At 38.5% G+C, this 15,856-nt stretch overlaps 1 protein-coding gene across 1 annotated transcript in view; it reads right to left on the bottom strand.

The window, feature by feature from the left end:
- Positions 1–15,525, bottom strand: part of LOC117329374 — a 34,663-nt gene extending 19,138 nt beyond the window's left edge. The window contains exons 1-10 of the mRNA XM_033887339.1: positions 15,215–15,525; positions 13,902–14,049; positions 13,299–13,410; positions 10,848–11,396; positions 9,656–10,177; positions 8,018–8,189; positions 5,734–6,035; positions 4,154–4,334; positions 1,471–1,709; positions 1,037–1,204 (exon numbers count right to left, since the gene is read on the bottom strand). Of these exons, the coding sequence (XP_033743230.1) occupies positions 1,037–1,204; positions 1,471–1,709; positions 4,154–4,334; positions 5,734–6,035; positions 8,018–8,189; positions 9,656–10,177; positions 10,848–11,396; positions 13,299–13,410; positions 13,902–14,049; positions 15,215–15,402 (2,581 nt within the window). The 5' untranslated portion in view covers positions 15,403–15,525. The remainder of the gene's footprint in view (positions 1–1,036; positions 1,205–1,470; positions 1,710–4,153; positions 4,335–5,733; positions 6,036–8,017; positions 8,190–9,655; positions 10,178–10,847; positions 11,397–13,298; positions 13,411–13,901; positions 14,050–15,214) is intronic.
- Between the last annotated feature and the right edge of the window lie 331 nt (positions 15,526–15,856).

Genomic DNA, 15,856 nt, shown 5'->3' with positions numbered 1-15,856 from the left:
TTGGCCAAAGGGAACTCAAGTTATTGGACGGAAACCATTGTGCGAACAATGCCCCCGCCCCCGACATAGTAATAAGTATGTCACCTTTTCAAGGCGACACAAAGAAGTAACTGTGACCTTGACCTTGACCCCAAACCCCTGAAAATTGACCTTGATCTGTATAGCTACTCACATTGAAGTTACCTACCAATTTTCACCTACATACCTTGAGAAAAGTGCACAACCTGAGTGGATCGACTGAAAGACAGACAGACAGAAGGAAACCTTTAGTTCCCCCGTTTCACCGGTAGGGGGCTAATAATGTACCTATCATCAAATACACGGATGAACCTATCACATTATTGTTGTATCATGATAATCTAAGTTAAAGAGATTTGCATTACCACAACTAATGATTATTGCCTGTTTTCAGAAAGAGTTCTTTTACCAGACAGATTTCAAAAGATGTTTTGGTGAGCTGTTACCATTTGTAAATGGATATTGAATATTTTTGACATATCTATTTTTTTGGGGGGAAATTTTTTTACCCTATCGAAATCACAAAATTTAAAAATCATTAAATTTGTCAGTGTCATTTGGCTGTGTGAACAGCTTCCCTTTTTCTTAGCAGTTTGAACTTTGGAAACAAAGACGAATCACAGCATCACTACTCTGCATTGAGAGACATATTACAACACGGTGTCCACTGGTCACGGTTGAACGATCACGAAACATCGGTGCATTTTAATGAGTCACTTATGAATTATATTCATGTAGGTCTACCAGTCCTGAATTGAGTTGTTTTATCATAAAAATTGGACATGGCTGTGACAACCAAATGGAAGACATTGTCATTAGAAAAAACAAATATTGAAGGTTTTATTGACATCCTTGATGATAGATAATGCAGAAAAAACAATTGTCAATGGTTACGGCAGTTAGTAACTTAGGATAGATTCACCTGACTTACAAATATGAACATGTTTCCAATACAACTTCATGACCTCAATCCTTTAAGTACTCAAGTACTTTGTGGTATTTGGAATTGAAAACATACCTAATCCAAAGGTATAGATGTACTCGTCTGTGTCAGCCTTGGTGAGGAGAGACAGAGGAACAGTACCTGAGGCCTGACATGTGGCCCAGCCCTCTACAGCACTGGCAGCATTGACTCTACTCACACACTTGTCTTTGTACAGCCTCCATCCTGGACCACAAACTGTGTCTACAAAACATCAAATCTATATACACAAAAAGAAACCCACCACAGGGACAATGCTTAGATCCCCAGGGTCAAGTTACAGATCCCCAGGGTCTTAATATGTGTATGAGTCACAGAAACAACACCTAAATGCCAAGGTACATGGTACACATCCCCAACCCTCAGGGTCTATAATATCATAAATTATCTATATAATATATTATCTCGGTTGAAATATAGTTTGGTTTTCAACACTGATAAAATGATGTCCTGTCTTCTCCAGGGTTTACCTGCTGGTTTCTCACAAAGAGTAGGGTACAGACTATCACAGGTGATAGCTTCCCAAAGACACGAGACTGTAGAGGTAGTACACTTCATCACAACACACTGCATTCCAGTATCCGTTCCAGGAACAGTAGCCCAGTAGCTGAAGGGTAAAGGTCGCATGTCATTCCACAGGTAACTGGCATTGCCCACCAGGGGCTGCCTCAGCTGGAGACCAAGGTGCAATGTTGTGGCAGTAGTTATACTGAAAAATGAACATGGTATAAGACATGTACTATTACAGTAAGGGATATTTATACTGTTCTGTAGTAATACATACCAAGATTCCAGATGTTGACACAGAAGGGAGTAGCATTTACTTCGTAACTAATCATACAGTCACATTACAATATGTCCAACCCACAAACTAACCCATTCACAACACAATATATTCAACCAAACAACTCCAATGATTTGACACCTTTCTTTAAAAAGACACTAGTCTAACCTTTAATAAGATTTTGTTTGATAAGACACTACTCTTTGATAAGATGTGCTATACTTTTTTTGTTTGGTGTTATAAGCATCAGGTAAATGTATATTATCCTAAAAATGTATAATAGTCTTTGTACCATCCTGTTTGACAGATATATCATCACAAAAATGCAATCAAAAAGTCTTTTTAGTTTTTACCATCCTGTTTGACAGATATATCTGTATTATGGTGTTTCCTACCTTCTGATCCAGTTTGACAGATATATCTGTATTATAGTGTTTCCTACCTTCTGATCCAGTTTGACAGATATATCTGTATTATAGTGTTTCCTACCTTCTGATCCAGTTTGACAGATATATCTGTATTATATTGTTTCCTACCTTCTGATCCAGTTTGACAGATATATCTGTATTATAGTGTTTCCTACCTTCTGATCCAGTTTGACAGATATAACTGTATTATATTGTTTCCTACCTTCTGATCCAGTTTGACAGATATATCTGTATTATATTGTTTCCTACCTTCTGATCCAGTTTGACAGATATATCTGTATTATAGTGATTCCTACCTTCTGATCCAGTTTGACAGATATATCTGTATTATAGTGTTTCCTACCTTCTGATCCAGTTTGACAGATATATCTGTATTATATTGTTTCCTACCTTCTGATCCAGTTTGACAGATATATCTGTATTATAGTGTTTCCTACCTTCTGATCCAGTTTGACAGATATATCTGTTTTATATTGTTTCCTACCTTCTGATCCAGTTTGACAGATATATCTGTATTATATTGTTTCCTACCTTCTGATCCAGTTTGACAGATATATCTGTATTATAGTGTTTCCTACCTTCTGATCCAGTTTGACAGATATAACTGTATTATATTGTTTCCTACCTTCTGATCCAGTTTGACAGATATATCTGTATTATAGTGATTCCTACCTTCTGATCCAGTTTGACAGATATATCTGTATTATATTGTTTCCTACCTTCTGATCCAGTTTGACAGATATATCTGTTTTATATTGTTTCCTACCTTCTGATCCAGTTTGACAGATATATCTGTATTATATTGTTTCCTACCTTCTGATCCAGTTTGACAGATATATCTGTATTATAGTGATTCCTACCTTCTGATCCAGTTTGACAGATATATCTGTATTATATTGTTTCCTACCTTCTGATCCAGTTTGACAGATATATCTGTATTATAGTGTTTCCTACCTTCTGATCCAGTTTGACAGATATATCTGTATTATATTGTTTCCTACCTTCTGATCCAGTTTGACAGATATATCTGTATTATAGTGTTTCCTACCTTCTGATCCAGTTTGACAGATATATCTGTATTATAGTGTTTCCTACCTTCTGATCCAGTTTGACAGATATATCTGTATTATATTGTTTCCTACCTTCTGATCCAGTTTGACAGATATATCTGTATTATATTGTTTCCTACCTTCTGATCCAGTTTGACAGATATATCTGTTTTATATTGTTTCCTACCTTCTGATCCAGTTTGACAGATATATCTGTATTATATTGTTTCCTACCTTCTGATCCAGTTTGACAGATATATCTGTAGTATAGTGTTTCCTACCTTCTGATCCAGTTTGACAGATATATCTGTATTATAGTGTTTCCTACCTTCTGATCCAGTTTGACAGATATATCTGTATTATATTGTTTCCTACCTTCTGATCCAGTTTGACAGATATATCTGTTTTATATTGTTTCCTACCTTCTGATCCAGTTTGACAGATATATCTGTATTATATTGTTTCCTACCTTCTGATCCAGTTTGACAGATATATCTGTATTATAGTGTTTCCTACCTTCTGATCCAGTTTGACAGATATATCTGTATTATATTGTTTCCTACCTTCTGATCCAGTTTGACAGATATATCTGTATTATAGTGTTTCCTACCTTCTGATCCAGTTTGACAGATATATCTGTATTATAGTGTTTCCTACCTTCTGATCCAGTTTGACAGATATATCTGTATTATATTGTTTCCTACCTTCTGATCCAGTTTGACAGATATATCTGTATTATAGTGATTCCTACCTTCTGATCCAGTTTGACAGATATATCTGTATTATATTGTTTCCTACCTTCTGATCCAGTTTGACAGATATATCTGTATTATAGTGTTTCCTACCTTCTGATCCAGTTTGACAGATATATCTGTATTATAGTGATTCCTACCTTCTGATCCAGTTTGACAGATATAACTGTTTAGCACTTGTTGTGATCTGTGGGAGAATGGCTCTATCCTTGTTGCACTCCAATACAGCTTCTATGGCATTCATAGCCAGATCTGTGACTTTGTAGCACTTGTCATACAGATAGTACCACCCGTCCATACATTTCATAGACATCTGTCGCCCTGCAAGCGTAACCATTTAATGTTAATTCACCTTTGTTTCTTATACAATCACTTTTAGGATAAATGTCTCAGTCCAGTTGATTAGAAAACAATTTAGAAAACACCTATTCAACAACTTCATCCTGGCGAGCTGAAAATGCTTCCACTAGATTTTCTGAGGGTAAATTTCTATCTATGAAAACAATGACTTAACATATCTCACCTGTTTTGAATAATTTCAAGTTCAAAGATACATCAAAACCAGGTTGACATCACAGACAATCACAAATTTTCTATAGATATAACTTCAGATTGACCTGGACAATGATCCCTGTGACCTTGAATGAAGGTCAAGGTCATTCATTTGAACAAACTTTGTAGCCCTTCATCCCAGCATGCTACAGACCCAATATCAAGTCCCTGGGTCGTTTGGTTATTGAGAAGAAGTCGTTTAAATTTTTTTTAGCATATTTAACCCCTATGACATTGAATGAAGGCCGAGGTCATTCATTTGAACAAACTTGGTAGCCCTTCACCCCAGCATGCTACAGACCCAATATCAACTTCCTGGGACTCTTGGTTATTGAGAAGAAGTTGTTTAAAGATTTTAGCCTTTTTGACCCCTGTGACCTTGAATGAAGGTCAACTTTATTCATTTGAACAAACTTGGTAGCCCTTCACCCCAGCATGCTACAGGCCCAATATTAGGTCTCTGGGCCTTTTGGTTATTGAGAAGAAGTTGTTTAAATGCCACGGCATAAGCTCACTTGCCCTTTGGGCAGGTGAGCTTAAAATACTCCTATATCGTGCTTTTAAGAGGTACATTTCATCATATTAAGAAGGACATTTTAAAGTCAAATTGTTAAACTGGTGAGTTTGCAGCCTTTTTCAGAAATAGGCATATTCTTCCTCAAACTCAACGGTTGAACATTTTTTCCTAAAAGCAGTCTTCTTGCCATTTCAAGAATTCTTTATATTGTCTAATAAGAGCATTTTTGATGTTTAAATTACCTCCCTATATGCCATATTTGTGTGATATCATTCACCACCGCCATTTGCAATTCAAGGTCAAAATAAAAACAGCGTTTATACATATAATAACGTCAAAGCTGGTCAAACCAATGCTCCTTTTTTGTGCTTCGGACACTTGTGAGCAAAATGACATGGCAAGTTTGTGTAATATATGGGATACAAATGAGTTAATTATGTCCCCTTGAAACACGCATTTTTCTTATGTTTTGTTGAAATTTACAAACAGCTTAACAAATAACATGTCAACAGCAAGTCACACAGTTTGCCATGATACATACTAAAAGTTCACCATGTTACTCCTGTGAAATTGAACCATATTAGGAACTTATAGGCCTGTAAAATATCAATGTTTTGACTGGATTTGCTGTTTAGATGCCCCTTAACTTACTTGATGGTTTCCCGCTAAGATTTATTTCACATGCAGTGATTCCTGAGAAGCTAGTGTCCACTTCTGTTGCATTGGTTGTGTTTCCATTTGCGGAGAGGTTCTGTACACCATTCCCGGATACCAGCGGTACAGACATGTTGTAGGAAGGGTTGAAATACATACTCACAAAATTTTCATCCAGTGTATGAGGTTTAGGGTCAGCGAAAAACTTGTCATCATGGTGATAACCACTAGTGTCAAACCAGGCTCTTAAAGTGCTTGGAAACTGTACTTGGTCGAAAACACCAGTGTAAAGCGTATCACTGAACAAAGGGAAAAAAACAGCAGTATAAGTACCAAAGAGACAGCCATCTATAGAAATTCTTACAATAATCAATAGTTTTTAGTTATAACTGACATGTGAGTGAAGGTCCCACAATGTGTTTGTCTCTAAACCTGAGTGTTACATTGTTCTAACATAAAATACAACATATATATATATTATTTTGATACTATCAAACTATGGGAAGGATACCTATTGCAGGGTTCATTATGTTTTTTGTTTACAATTTTTTTTTTTTTTTATTTCAGAAAAGGCCAAGTGTGACCTTTGATCTGATAGGATGTCCACCCAAATTTGACAAAAGTGACCTTGACCCTAGGAACTTTTTATATCCCTATAGCATATCTGCAAATCAGGGTATCAATATTTGATATTTTTATAAAGTTTGGCCTTCAGTAAGGGACTTACAGAATTATCTTAACAGTATATAACCAATCATATTTATGCAAAGTTTGGTTCCAAGCATTCAGATAATTTCTGGAAATGAAAGTGATGATGGGTGGATGGCCAACATTACTATCACTGTAGGGCACCACAATGTGGGGCACTGTATTAGGACAGATGGATCTCTCATAGATTTAATGTATACCAGGGAAAATATCATCCCCATGGAAGTTAGCAATACTAGGGTGGTGGGGTTCCAATATAATTTACCAATACTAAGGTGGTATTTAGGGTTTAAAGAGGATGAGGTTCCCATGGGGGTTTACCAGTACTAAAGAGGATAGGGTTCCTATTGGGTTTACCACCACTATGGGGTTCCCACAGGTATTACCAGTACACTGTATTAAGGAGGACGGGGTTCCCTTGGAGTTGCTAGTATTAAAGAAGATGGGGTTCCCTAGGAGATGCCAGTATCAAAGAAGATGGGGTTTCTCTGGAGTTTACCAGTACTAAAGAGAATGGGTTCCCCGGGAGTTTGCCAGTACTAAAAAGAATGGGGTTCCCATAGGGTTTAACCAGTACGTACTACAGAATATTAGGTTCCCCAGTAGTTTACCAGTACTAAAGAGGATGGGGTTCCCATGGGGTTTACCAGTACTAAAGAGGATGGGGTTCCCAAGGGGTTTACAAGTACTGAAGAGGATAGGGTTCCAATAGGGTTTACCAGTACTGAAGAGGATTAGGTTCCCATAGGGTTTACTAGTACTATGGGGTTCCCATAGGGTTTACAAGTACTGAAGAGGATGGGGTTCCAATAGGGTTTACCAGTACTAAAGAGAATGGGGTTCCCATAGGGTTTACTAGTACTAAAGAGGATGGGGTTCCCATTGGGTTTACCAGTACTAAAGAGAATGGGGTTCCATGGGGTTTACCAGTACTAAAGAGGATGGGGTTCCAATAGGGTTTACCAGTACTGAAGAGGAGGGGGTTCCCATGGGGTTTACCAGTACTGAAGAGGATGGGGTTCCAATAGGGTTTACCAGTACTGAAGAGGATTGGGCTCCCATGGGGTTTACCAGTACTGAAGAGGATGGGGTTCCAATAGGGTTTACCAGTACTGAAGAGGATTGGGTTCCCATTGGGTTTACCAGTACTAAAGAGGATTGGGTTCCCATTGGGTTTACCAGTACTAAAGAGGATGGGGTTCCCATGGGGTTTACCAGTATTATGGCGGAAGGAGTTCCTAAGGGGTCTACCAATATTAGGATGGATGAGCTATACTAGAGTTTACAAATAGCTGTAGTGTCATATTGATTTGGTTTGTTTGTTTTTGTTTAACGTCCCATTAACAGCCAGGGTCATTTAAGGACGTGCCAGGTTTTGGAGGTGGAGGAAAGCCGGAGTACCCGGAGAAAAACCACCGGCCTACAGTCAGTACCTGGCAACTGCCCCACGTAGGTTTCGAACTCGCAACCCAGAGGTGGAGGGCTAGTGATAAAGTGTCGGGATACCTTAACCACTCGGCCACCGTGGCCCCCTCATATTGTCATATTGATCTGTGATAAATAGTGTATTCACCTGCCATAAAGATATGTTTCCAAAAATGCCAATTCTTGTCCAGTGTCAACTGTGACCAGATGGCCACCTAGATCCTGACAGTAATGCTCCTGTGGCCAGTATTCGTTGCTAGAGGCCTGACCCTTCATGTAGCAGGAGAGTTCATTCTTCGTCCAGCCAAGAGGACACATGGCTAGTTTTAATTAAAATTTCAAAGGTATAAATGGCTGAAATAACTTCTTACATGTGGCTGGCCTTAAGATATACACATTGAGGAACTAACATATTTCCATAAATATGATGGATTAAACAATAAGAATGTTTGTTCTATAACCAAGACAGTTTGCAACATTTGTGAAAATAAGTTTTTATCAGACTAACATGGAATGAATAGTTGCATTTCAATGAATTGAAAATCTTTGATGATTCCACACCTGAGACTGTACATGTATACGATAGGTAGTAAGGTGTATTTACCTGAGACTGTACATGTATATGATAGGTAGTAAGGTGTATTTACCCGAGACTGTACATGTATACAATAGGTAGTAAGGTGTATTTACCTGAGACTGTACATGTATATGATAGGTAGTAAGGTGTATTTACCCGAGACTGTACATGTATATGATAGGTAGTAACGTGTATTTACCTGAGACTGTACATGTATATGATAGGTAGTTAGATGTATTTACCGAGACTGTACATCTATATGATAGGTAGTTAGATGTATTTACCGAGACTGTACATCTATACGATAGGTTGTTAGATGTATTTACCTGAGACTGTACATGTATATGATAGGTAGTAAGGTGTATTTACCTGAGACTGTACATGTATATGATAGGTAGTAAGGTGTATTTACCCGAGACTGTACATGTATACGATAGGTAGTAAGGTGTATTTACCCGAGACTGTACATGTATATGATAGGTAGTAAGGTGTATTTACCCGAGACTGTACATGTATATGATAGGTAGTAAGGTGTATTTACCCGAGACTGTACATGTATATGATAGGTAGTAAGGTGTATTTACCCGAGACTGTACATGTATATGATAGGTAGTAAGGTGTATTTACCCGAGACTGTACATGTATATGATAGGTAGTTAAATGTATTTACCCCGAGACTGTACATGTATATGATAGGTAGTAAGGTGTATTTACCTGAGACTGTACATGTATATGATAGGTAGTAAGGTGTATTTACCTGAGACTGTACATGTATACGATAGGTAGTAAGGTGTATTTACCCGAGACTGTACATGTATACGATAGGTAGTAAGGTGTATTTACCCTGAGACTGTACATGTATACGATAGGTAGTAAGGTGTATTTACCCGAGACTGTACATGTATACGATAGGTAGTAAGGTGTATTTACCTGAGACTGTACATGTATACGATAGGTAGTAAGGTGTATTTACCTGAGACTGTACACATATACGATAGGTAGTAAGGAGGAATTTACCCGAGACTGTACATGTATACGATAGGTAGTAAGGTGTATTTACCCGAGACTGTACATGTATACGTTTACCTGAGACTGTACATCTATATGATAGGTAGATAGATGTATTTACCTGAGACTGTACATGTATATGATAGGTAGTAAGGTGTATTTACCTGAGACTGTAAATGATAATTAGTTAGATGTATTTACCTGAACCTGCATACACTTTGACAGTGTAGTTACCACCTTCGTCCCTTAGAGCAGACCATTTTCCAAGAGATCCAACAAGGTCGCCATTTAAATACACACTGAAGTAGCCCATTCCGAATGTGATGGAAAGATGCTGCCATTCACCTAAAGCTAAGGAGTAGGTGCTGGAATATGATGTGGCTGTGGTGGCCACAAAGAATTTAACCTGATCTAGAGTGGCATTGTATGACATGGAGAATAATGTCTCATAGCCACCACCAAAAGTCATAATATCAATATCTTCTTTCAGTTCTGGCAGGACCTTTATCCAAATAGCCAATGTAAAGGCTTCTGTGGGATCTGCAAGCCAGTCCTTGGTTGTCTGTCCAAGTTCATAGGTAAAGGCCCTGTGAGACAGAGACAGCCCATCACCATCCACACCAGGTGACCCCCAAGGGGACAGCTCCAGGCCCCACCGGCTGTAGTCTTTCCATTCCTGCTGTCTCAAAGAACTCTGATTGGAGGGGAAACTGCCGTTCATGTCTGGTCAGAAATGTAAACATCACATTTCAAAACACACCTTTCTGGTAAATGATAACCATATTTAGTTTGAAATTTCATCTTCAAATAACTGAATAGTGAGAAATGCTGTTGGTAGTTACCAAATTAAATAATGCTCATATAATTAACTTGCCTGAATTGTACAAAAGAGTTTGGAATTTTCAATAGACAAAATGCCATAAATGATTTCTAAGATTAAGTCTTTTCAAGATCCCTAACATAAATACCTGAGTTGTGTTATTTTTGAACACAAAAAATAAGTGAAATATCACACCTGAAATATCACACCTGGTATATCACACCTGATATATCACACCTGGAATAGCATACCTGATATATCACACCTGGAATAGCATACCTGATATATCACACCTGGAATAGCATACCTGATATATCACACCTGGTATATCACACCTGATTTATCACACCTGGTATATCACACCTGATATATCACACCTGGAATAGCATACCTGATATATCACACCTGGTATATCACACCTGATATATCACACCTGGTATAGCACACCTGATATATCACACCTGGAATAGCATACCTGATATATCACACCTGGAATAGCATACCTGATATATCACACCTGGTATATCACACCTGATATATCACACCTGCTCAGAGATGGCTATATGTACTTACCTCTAGACAGCTCCACCAAAACCTGATCTGGAGGGCCAGCAATGAAGGTTACATTTTCCAGCTGAATATTGGTTATATCATTATAATTGACATGTAACTGTTCTGTTCCAATATGCCCTAAAAACTGCATGTCAGGATGATCGCTGAGCTGTCCTTTATACTCTCCATCCATATACAGGTACATATCTGTCTCATTAGAGAAGTAAAGCACCAGGTGGGTCATGTCTACTTCAGTAGGCAGCAACACTTCCAGCCTCTTACAAGTCTTATTCTGAATGTCAATTGCAACTATAGACTGATTGACTGCAAGGTAGGAAAGACAGAATCCGGAGCTGGCAATCAGATCCGTCATACAGTCCCCTGTACTCAGGATGTGATGGTTGGACACCAAGTTAATGACCTTCAACCACATCATAATAGTGAAACCCTTGGAGCACCTGGCTCTGTTGAGGAAGCAACCATAATCAAACTCTCCCCCACTCCTGAATTCCCCCTCTCGTATAATCCGAATTGTTCCACCTGATGTGTAGCGTTGCTGTATTCTGTCCCCTACAAAAACAATATGAGAAAATTGCACTGTATTATTGTGTTTAGCTTATAAGAAGGATCAACTGGTAACTAATTATGCCCATTTGTTTTAAAAATTGGCAGTAGCTAATAAGTAAGATTGATGATAATTAAAATTATAAAATTATGTAATAACCCAGGTATACTTATAATATTTGTTTTGTTCTTAATAAACTGTGGTGTTCCTTAACTGTGGTGTTTCTAATCAACTGTGGTGTTCTTAATCAACTGTGGTGTTCCTAATCAACTGTGGTGTTCCTAATCAACTGTGGTGTTCCTAATCAACTGTGGTGTTCCTTAACTATGGTGTTCTTAATCAGCTGTAGTGTTCCTAATCAACTGTGGTGTTCCTAATCAACTGTGGTGTTCCTAATCAACTGTGGTGTTCTTAATCAACTGTGGTGTTCCTTAACTATGGTGTTCCTAATCAACTGTGGTGTTCCTAATCAACTGTGGTGTTCCTAATCAACTGTGGTGTTCCTTAACTATGGTGTTCCTAATCAACTGTGGTGTTCCTAATCAACTGTGGTGTTCCTAATCAACTGTGGTGTTCTTAATCAACTGTGGTGTTCCTTAACTATGGTGTTCCTAATCAACTGTGGTGTTCCTTAACTATGGTGTTCTTAATCAACCTTGGTGTTCCTAATCAACTGTGATGTTCCTAATCAACTGTGGTGTTCCTAATCAACTGTGGTGTTCCTAATCAACTGTGGTGTTCCTAATTAACTGTAGTGTTCCTAATCAACTGTAGTGTTCCTAATCAACTGTGGTGTTCCTAATCAACTATGGTGTTCTTAATCAGCTGTAGTGTTCCTAATCAACTGTGGTGTTCTTAATCAACTGTGGTGTTCCTTAACTATGGTGTTCCTAATCAACTGTGGTGTTCCTTAACTATGGTATTCTTAATCAACTGTGGTGTTCCTAATCAACTGTGATGTTCCTAATCAACTGTGGTGTTCTGAATCAATTTTGGTTTCCTTAATCAACTGTCATTTTCTTTAGCTGTTGTTTTCCTACTCAACAGTGTTGAGATAAAATTCAAAGTAATATGTTCCTAGTGCTCATGAACTTTGTGTCCCCAACACATATGGGCTATGTGTCCCCAACACATATGGACAAATATATGTGTCCCCATGACACATGGTAGGGCTCGGACGATACAGTGATGCCCCAATTCCGATACGTATCATGATACTAGAGCTTCGATCCGATATCTATCGCGATACATAAAGAAACTGTATTTAAACATTATACATTATTTTTTTCAATAAAAAACAAAGTATCTTTTGTAGTAAATAAAGTTTAATCATCATTTTCAAACACTGGAAGGCCAAACGTTTTCCATACATCAGATTTTGATCCGAGGGGCGATTTCAAAGCTACCCAGTTGTTCACCATGATGTTTGGTTTGTTGTAAACAAGTTTTTGTCAAACGCTTTCTGATTGGCCTACTGCATCAGGTCTCAACCAGTCATTTAACTGCTTTCACTTTCAGAGTAGCACTCCGGTTTCCTAGAAATCGATAACACTTTCGTTTTCGATAATTGTCATTTAATTTGAATTCAAGTATTTCCGAAGAAAATGCATTTATGTATTAAACAAATAAAAAACAAGTGCAAGACACAGGATCGATACAGGAATCGTAAAATTGCATTTGGATCAATATTAGTATCGTAGTGAAAGGGATCGCGATCCACTGGTGCACTGGTGTATCGTCCTGCCCTAACACATCGGTCTATGTGCCCCCAACACATATGGGCTATGTGTCCCCAACACACATGGATTCTGTTTCCCCAACACACATGTCTCTGTAAAACTGGATTTTTGATACATTTAGAAACTGAGTCAATCTTTCTTCAATGTCATTGGAAATATCAAACCTACCAAAGACCTTGTGACTGCCATCTATAATTTGACAGGCATAAGGATACTTATTCAGAAAAGTGTGAGACTCCTCCCACAGTCCGTCACGTGTAATGTTAGCGATGACACCAAACTGTAAAAGGAAACATAGGGATCAAATGTTTCAAAGGAAAAAAATAATGTGATTTTATATATAAATAAGTTTCAAAACAAGAGGCCCATGGGCCTAACAGTCACCAGAGTTCTGAACTATATATTGATAACTGATGTTTCATTTTCATTTAAAGAATTTAACACATTTGACCAGTGTGAACTTGAAGGTTGGTCAAGGTCATTAAATTGAACAGAACAAACTTGACAGTCTGTTATCCAACATACCGCTGTCTCAGTACCATGACCCTGATGAGCCTCTTGGTAAATAAGAAGTTATTAAAAGAACACTATAAAGTCTTCAACTATTAAAATCTAAGACAGCCATCTGTTGGCCATTTTGTTTCTCTAAACTAGGGGTCAAGGGGAACTTACATAGTGCCTGCAATTTGAGAAAGACAGATGATTCAGAAACTTCAACTGTCAAAATCAGGAGGAGCACCCAATACCTGACAATGAATGTTTTATTTTTACCTGCCAAAAGTTGTGCTCATTTGCACCATCCAACAAAGCCCAGGTGACCTCCAGGCCACTCTCCCATCGGAAGTTGACTCTATCACCTAACTGATTTAGGCCTATCCATGACACTGCCACAGCCTCAGTTTCATTATTTGTGCTGGGTCTGCAAAGCAAACAACATCATACAGTTATTACTAGAAAATGCTATATCGGGGAATTTTCAAATCAGCATTGTCTTTCACAAATTTTGCAGGCCTTAGCAGTCATCTGACTAAAAACCATAGTGCAAATATAGTATATATATCCACTGGCAGTATATAGTACTTAGAAAAATTGAGATTAAATACAGGAATTTGGAACAGCTGATAAAAAAACAAACTGATTTAGATCATTTCAGTAGCATTCTTCAAGTTTCAACTAAATCCTACTTAGGGAAATTTTTAAAATGTGATTTCCAAAATTGTGGCCATTGTGGACATCCTGGATTTTGAATCAACCCAGAAATTAACAACACTTGGTCAGGACCATCTAAGGATCAGCTGGTGGAAGTTGAGAATTTGAAATATGAAGAGTTTACTGACAATTGATAGCACAAAAGGACGGATGAAACACAATGGCTATAGGTCAGCCATCCTGATCCTTCAGATTAGATGATCTAATAAATTTGTATATTCAACAAGATACAATGAACTATTAACAATAACAATATGTTCTTGTGCCCTGCAGGTAGGGCGTAAGAATTGTACCTGCTGCACATTGCATGATCATAAGAGGCATCTAAATTTAGGATCTTATCTTTTCTCTTCTTTTTTAACAACTTTCTTCTTCCTAACGTCTCCCTTGACACTGCCTCACTTTTGACCTTTAGTTGAGCGTTCGCCCCTGTGAGGAAGGCTTTGGGTTCTGTCACCTGGCCGAGACATACCAGAGTCTTTAAAAATGGTAGTTGCTGCTCCTGCTTAGCACTCAGCATACAAGGAGTGGGACGACTGGTTCGCCCGTTGTCAGTATAATGTGACCAGGTGGGGTGTCCTGCTTGGTGTCTTCGGCAGTATGCTTCAGTGAGGTAGCACTATAAATCGGCAAAAGTTCCGGCCTATCACAAGGAAACTTAACACCAACATACCGCAGTCTCCCAAAACACACATACGCACTCACCACACGCATAAACAAAATAAACCAAACCAAACCAAATCATGTTCTTGCAGATATGGTATCAATGCATGGATACCATATCTGATCTTGTAGACTACTAACATAAACAATATTCAAGTTTGTTTTTTTTTGTACAATAATTGTTTCTACAGAATCTGGTGATTTCACTTTACCTCAATATACTCCTGAAGAGTTTGTGGTAAGCAGCCTCCTCCACATAGGGGTTTTCCATACTGAGTAGCTCACCCTTGGACTTAGAATAGGTCCCCTGTAGTAAGCAATCAGCGGCTCCTCCATCATAGGATAAGGTGTTGTTCACAAAGGCAAAACAGACAGTAGGATCTGTGGGGTGGGTAGGCATGGAGTCTACACAGGCACCGACTACAACACACAAAACAGACAGTAGGATCTGTGGGGTGGGTAGGCATGGAGTCTACACAGGCACTGACTACAACACACAAAACAGACAGTAGGATCTGTGGGGTGGGTAGGCATGGAGTCTACACAGGCACTGACTACAACACACAAAACAGACAGTAGGATCTGTGGGGTGGGTAGGCATGGAGTCTACACAGGCACGGACTACAACATACAAAACAAAGAGTAGGATCTGTGGGGTGGGTAGGCATGGAGTCTACACAGGCACGGACTACAACACACAAAACAGACAGTAGGATATGTGAGGGTGGGTAGGCATGGAGTCCTCACAGGCACTGACTACAACACACAAAACAGACAGTAGGATCTTTGGGGTGGGTAGGCATGGAGTCTACACAGGCACCGACTACAACACACAAAACAGACAGTAGGATCTG

Source organism: Pecten maximus, chromosome 1 (genome assembly GCF_902652985.1).
Source record: "Pecten maximus chromosome 1, xPecMax1.1, whole genome shotgun sequence".
In the NCBI taxonomy this organism is placed as follows: Eukaryota; Metazoa; Mollusca; class Bivalvia; order Pectinida; family Pectinidae; genus Pecten; species Pecten maximus.
This window is presented reverse-complemented; position numbering and strand designations above follow the sequence as displayed.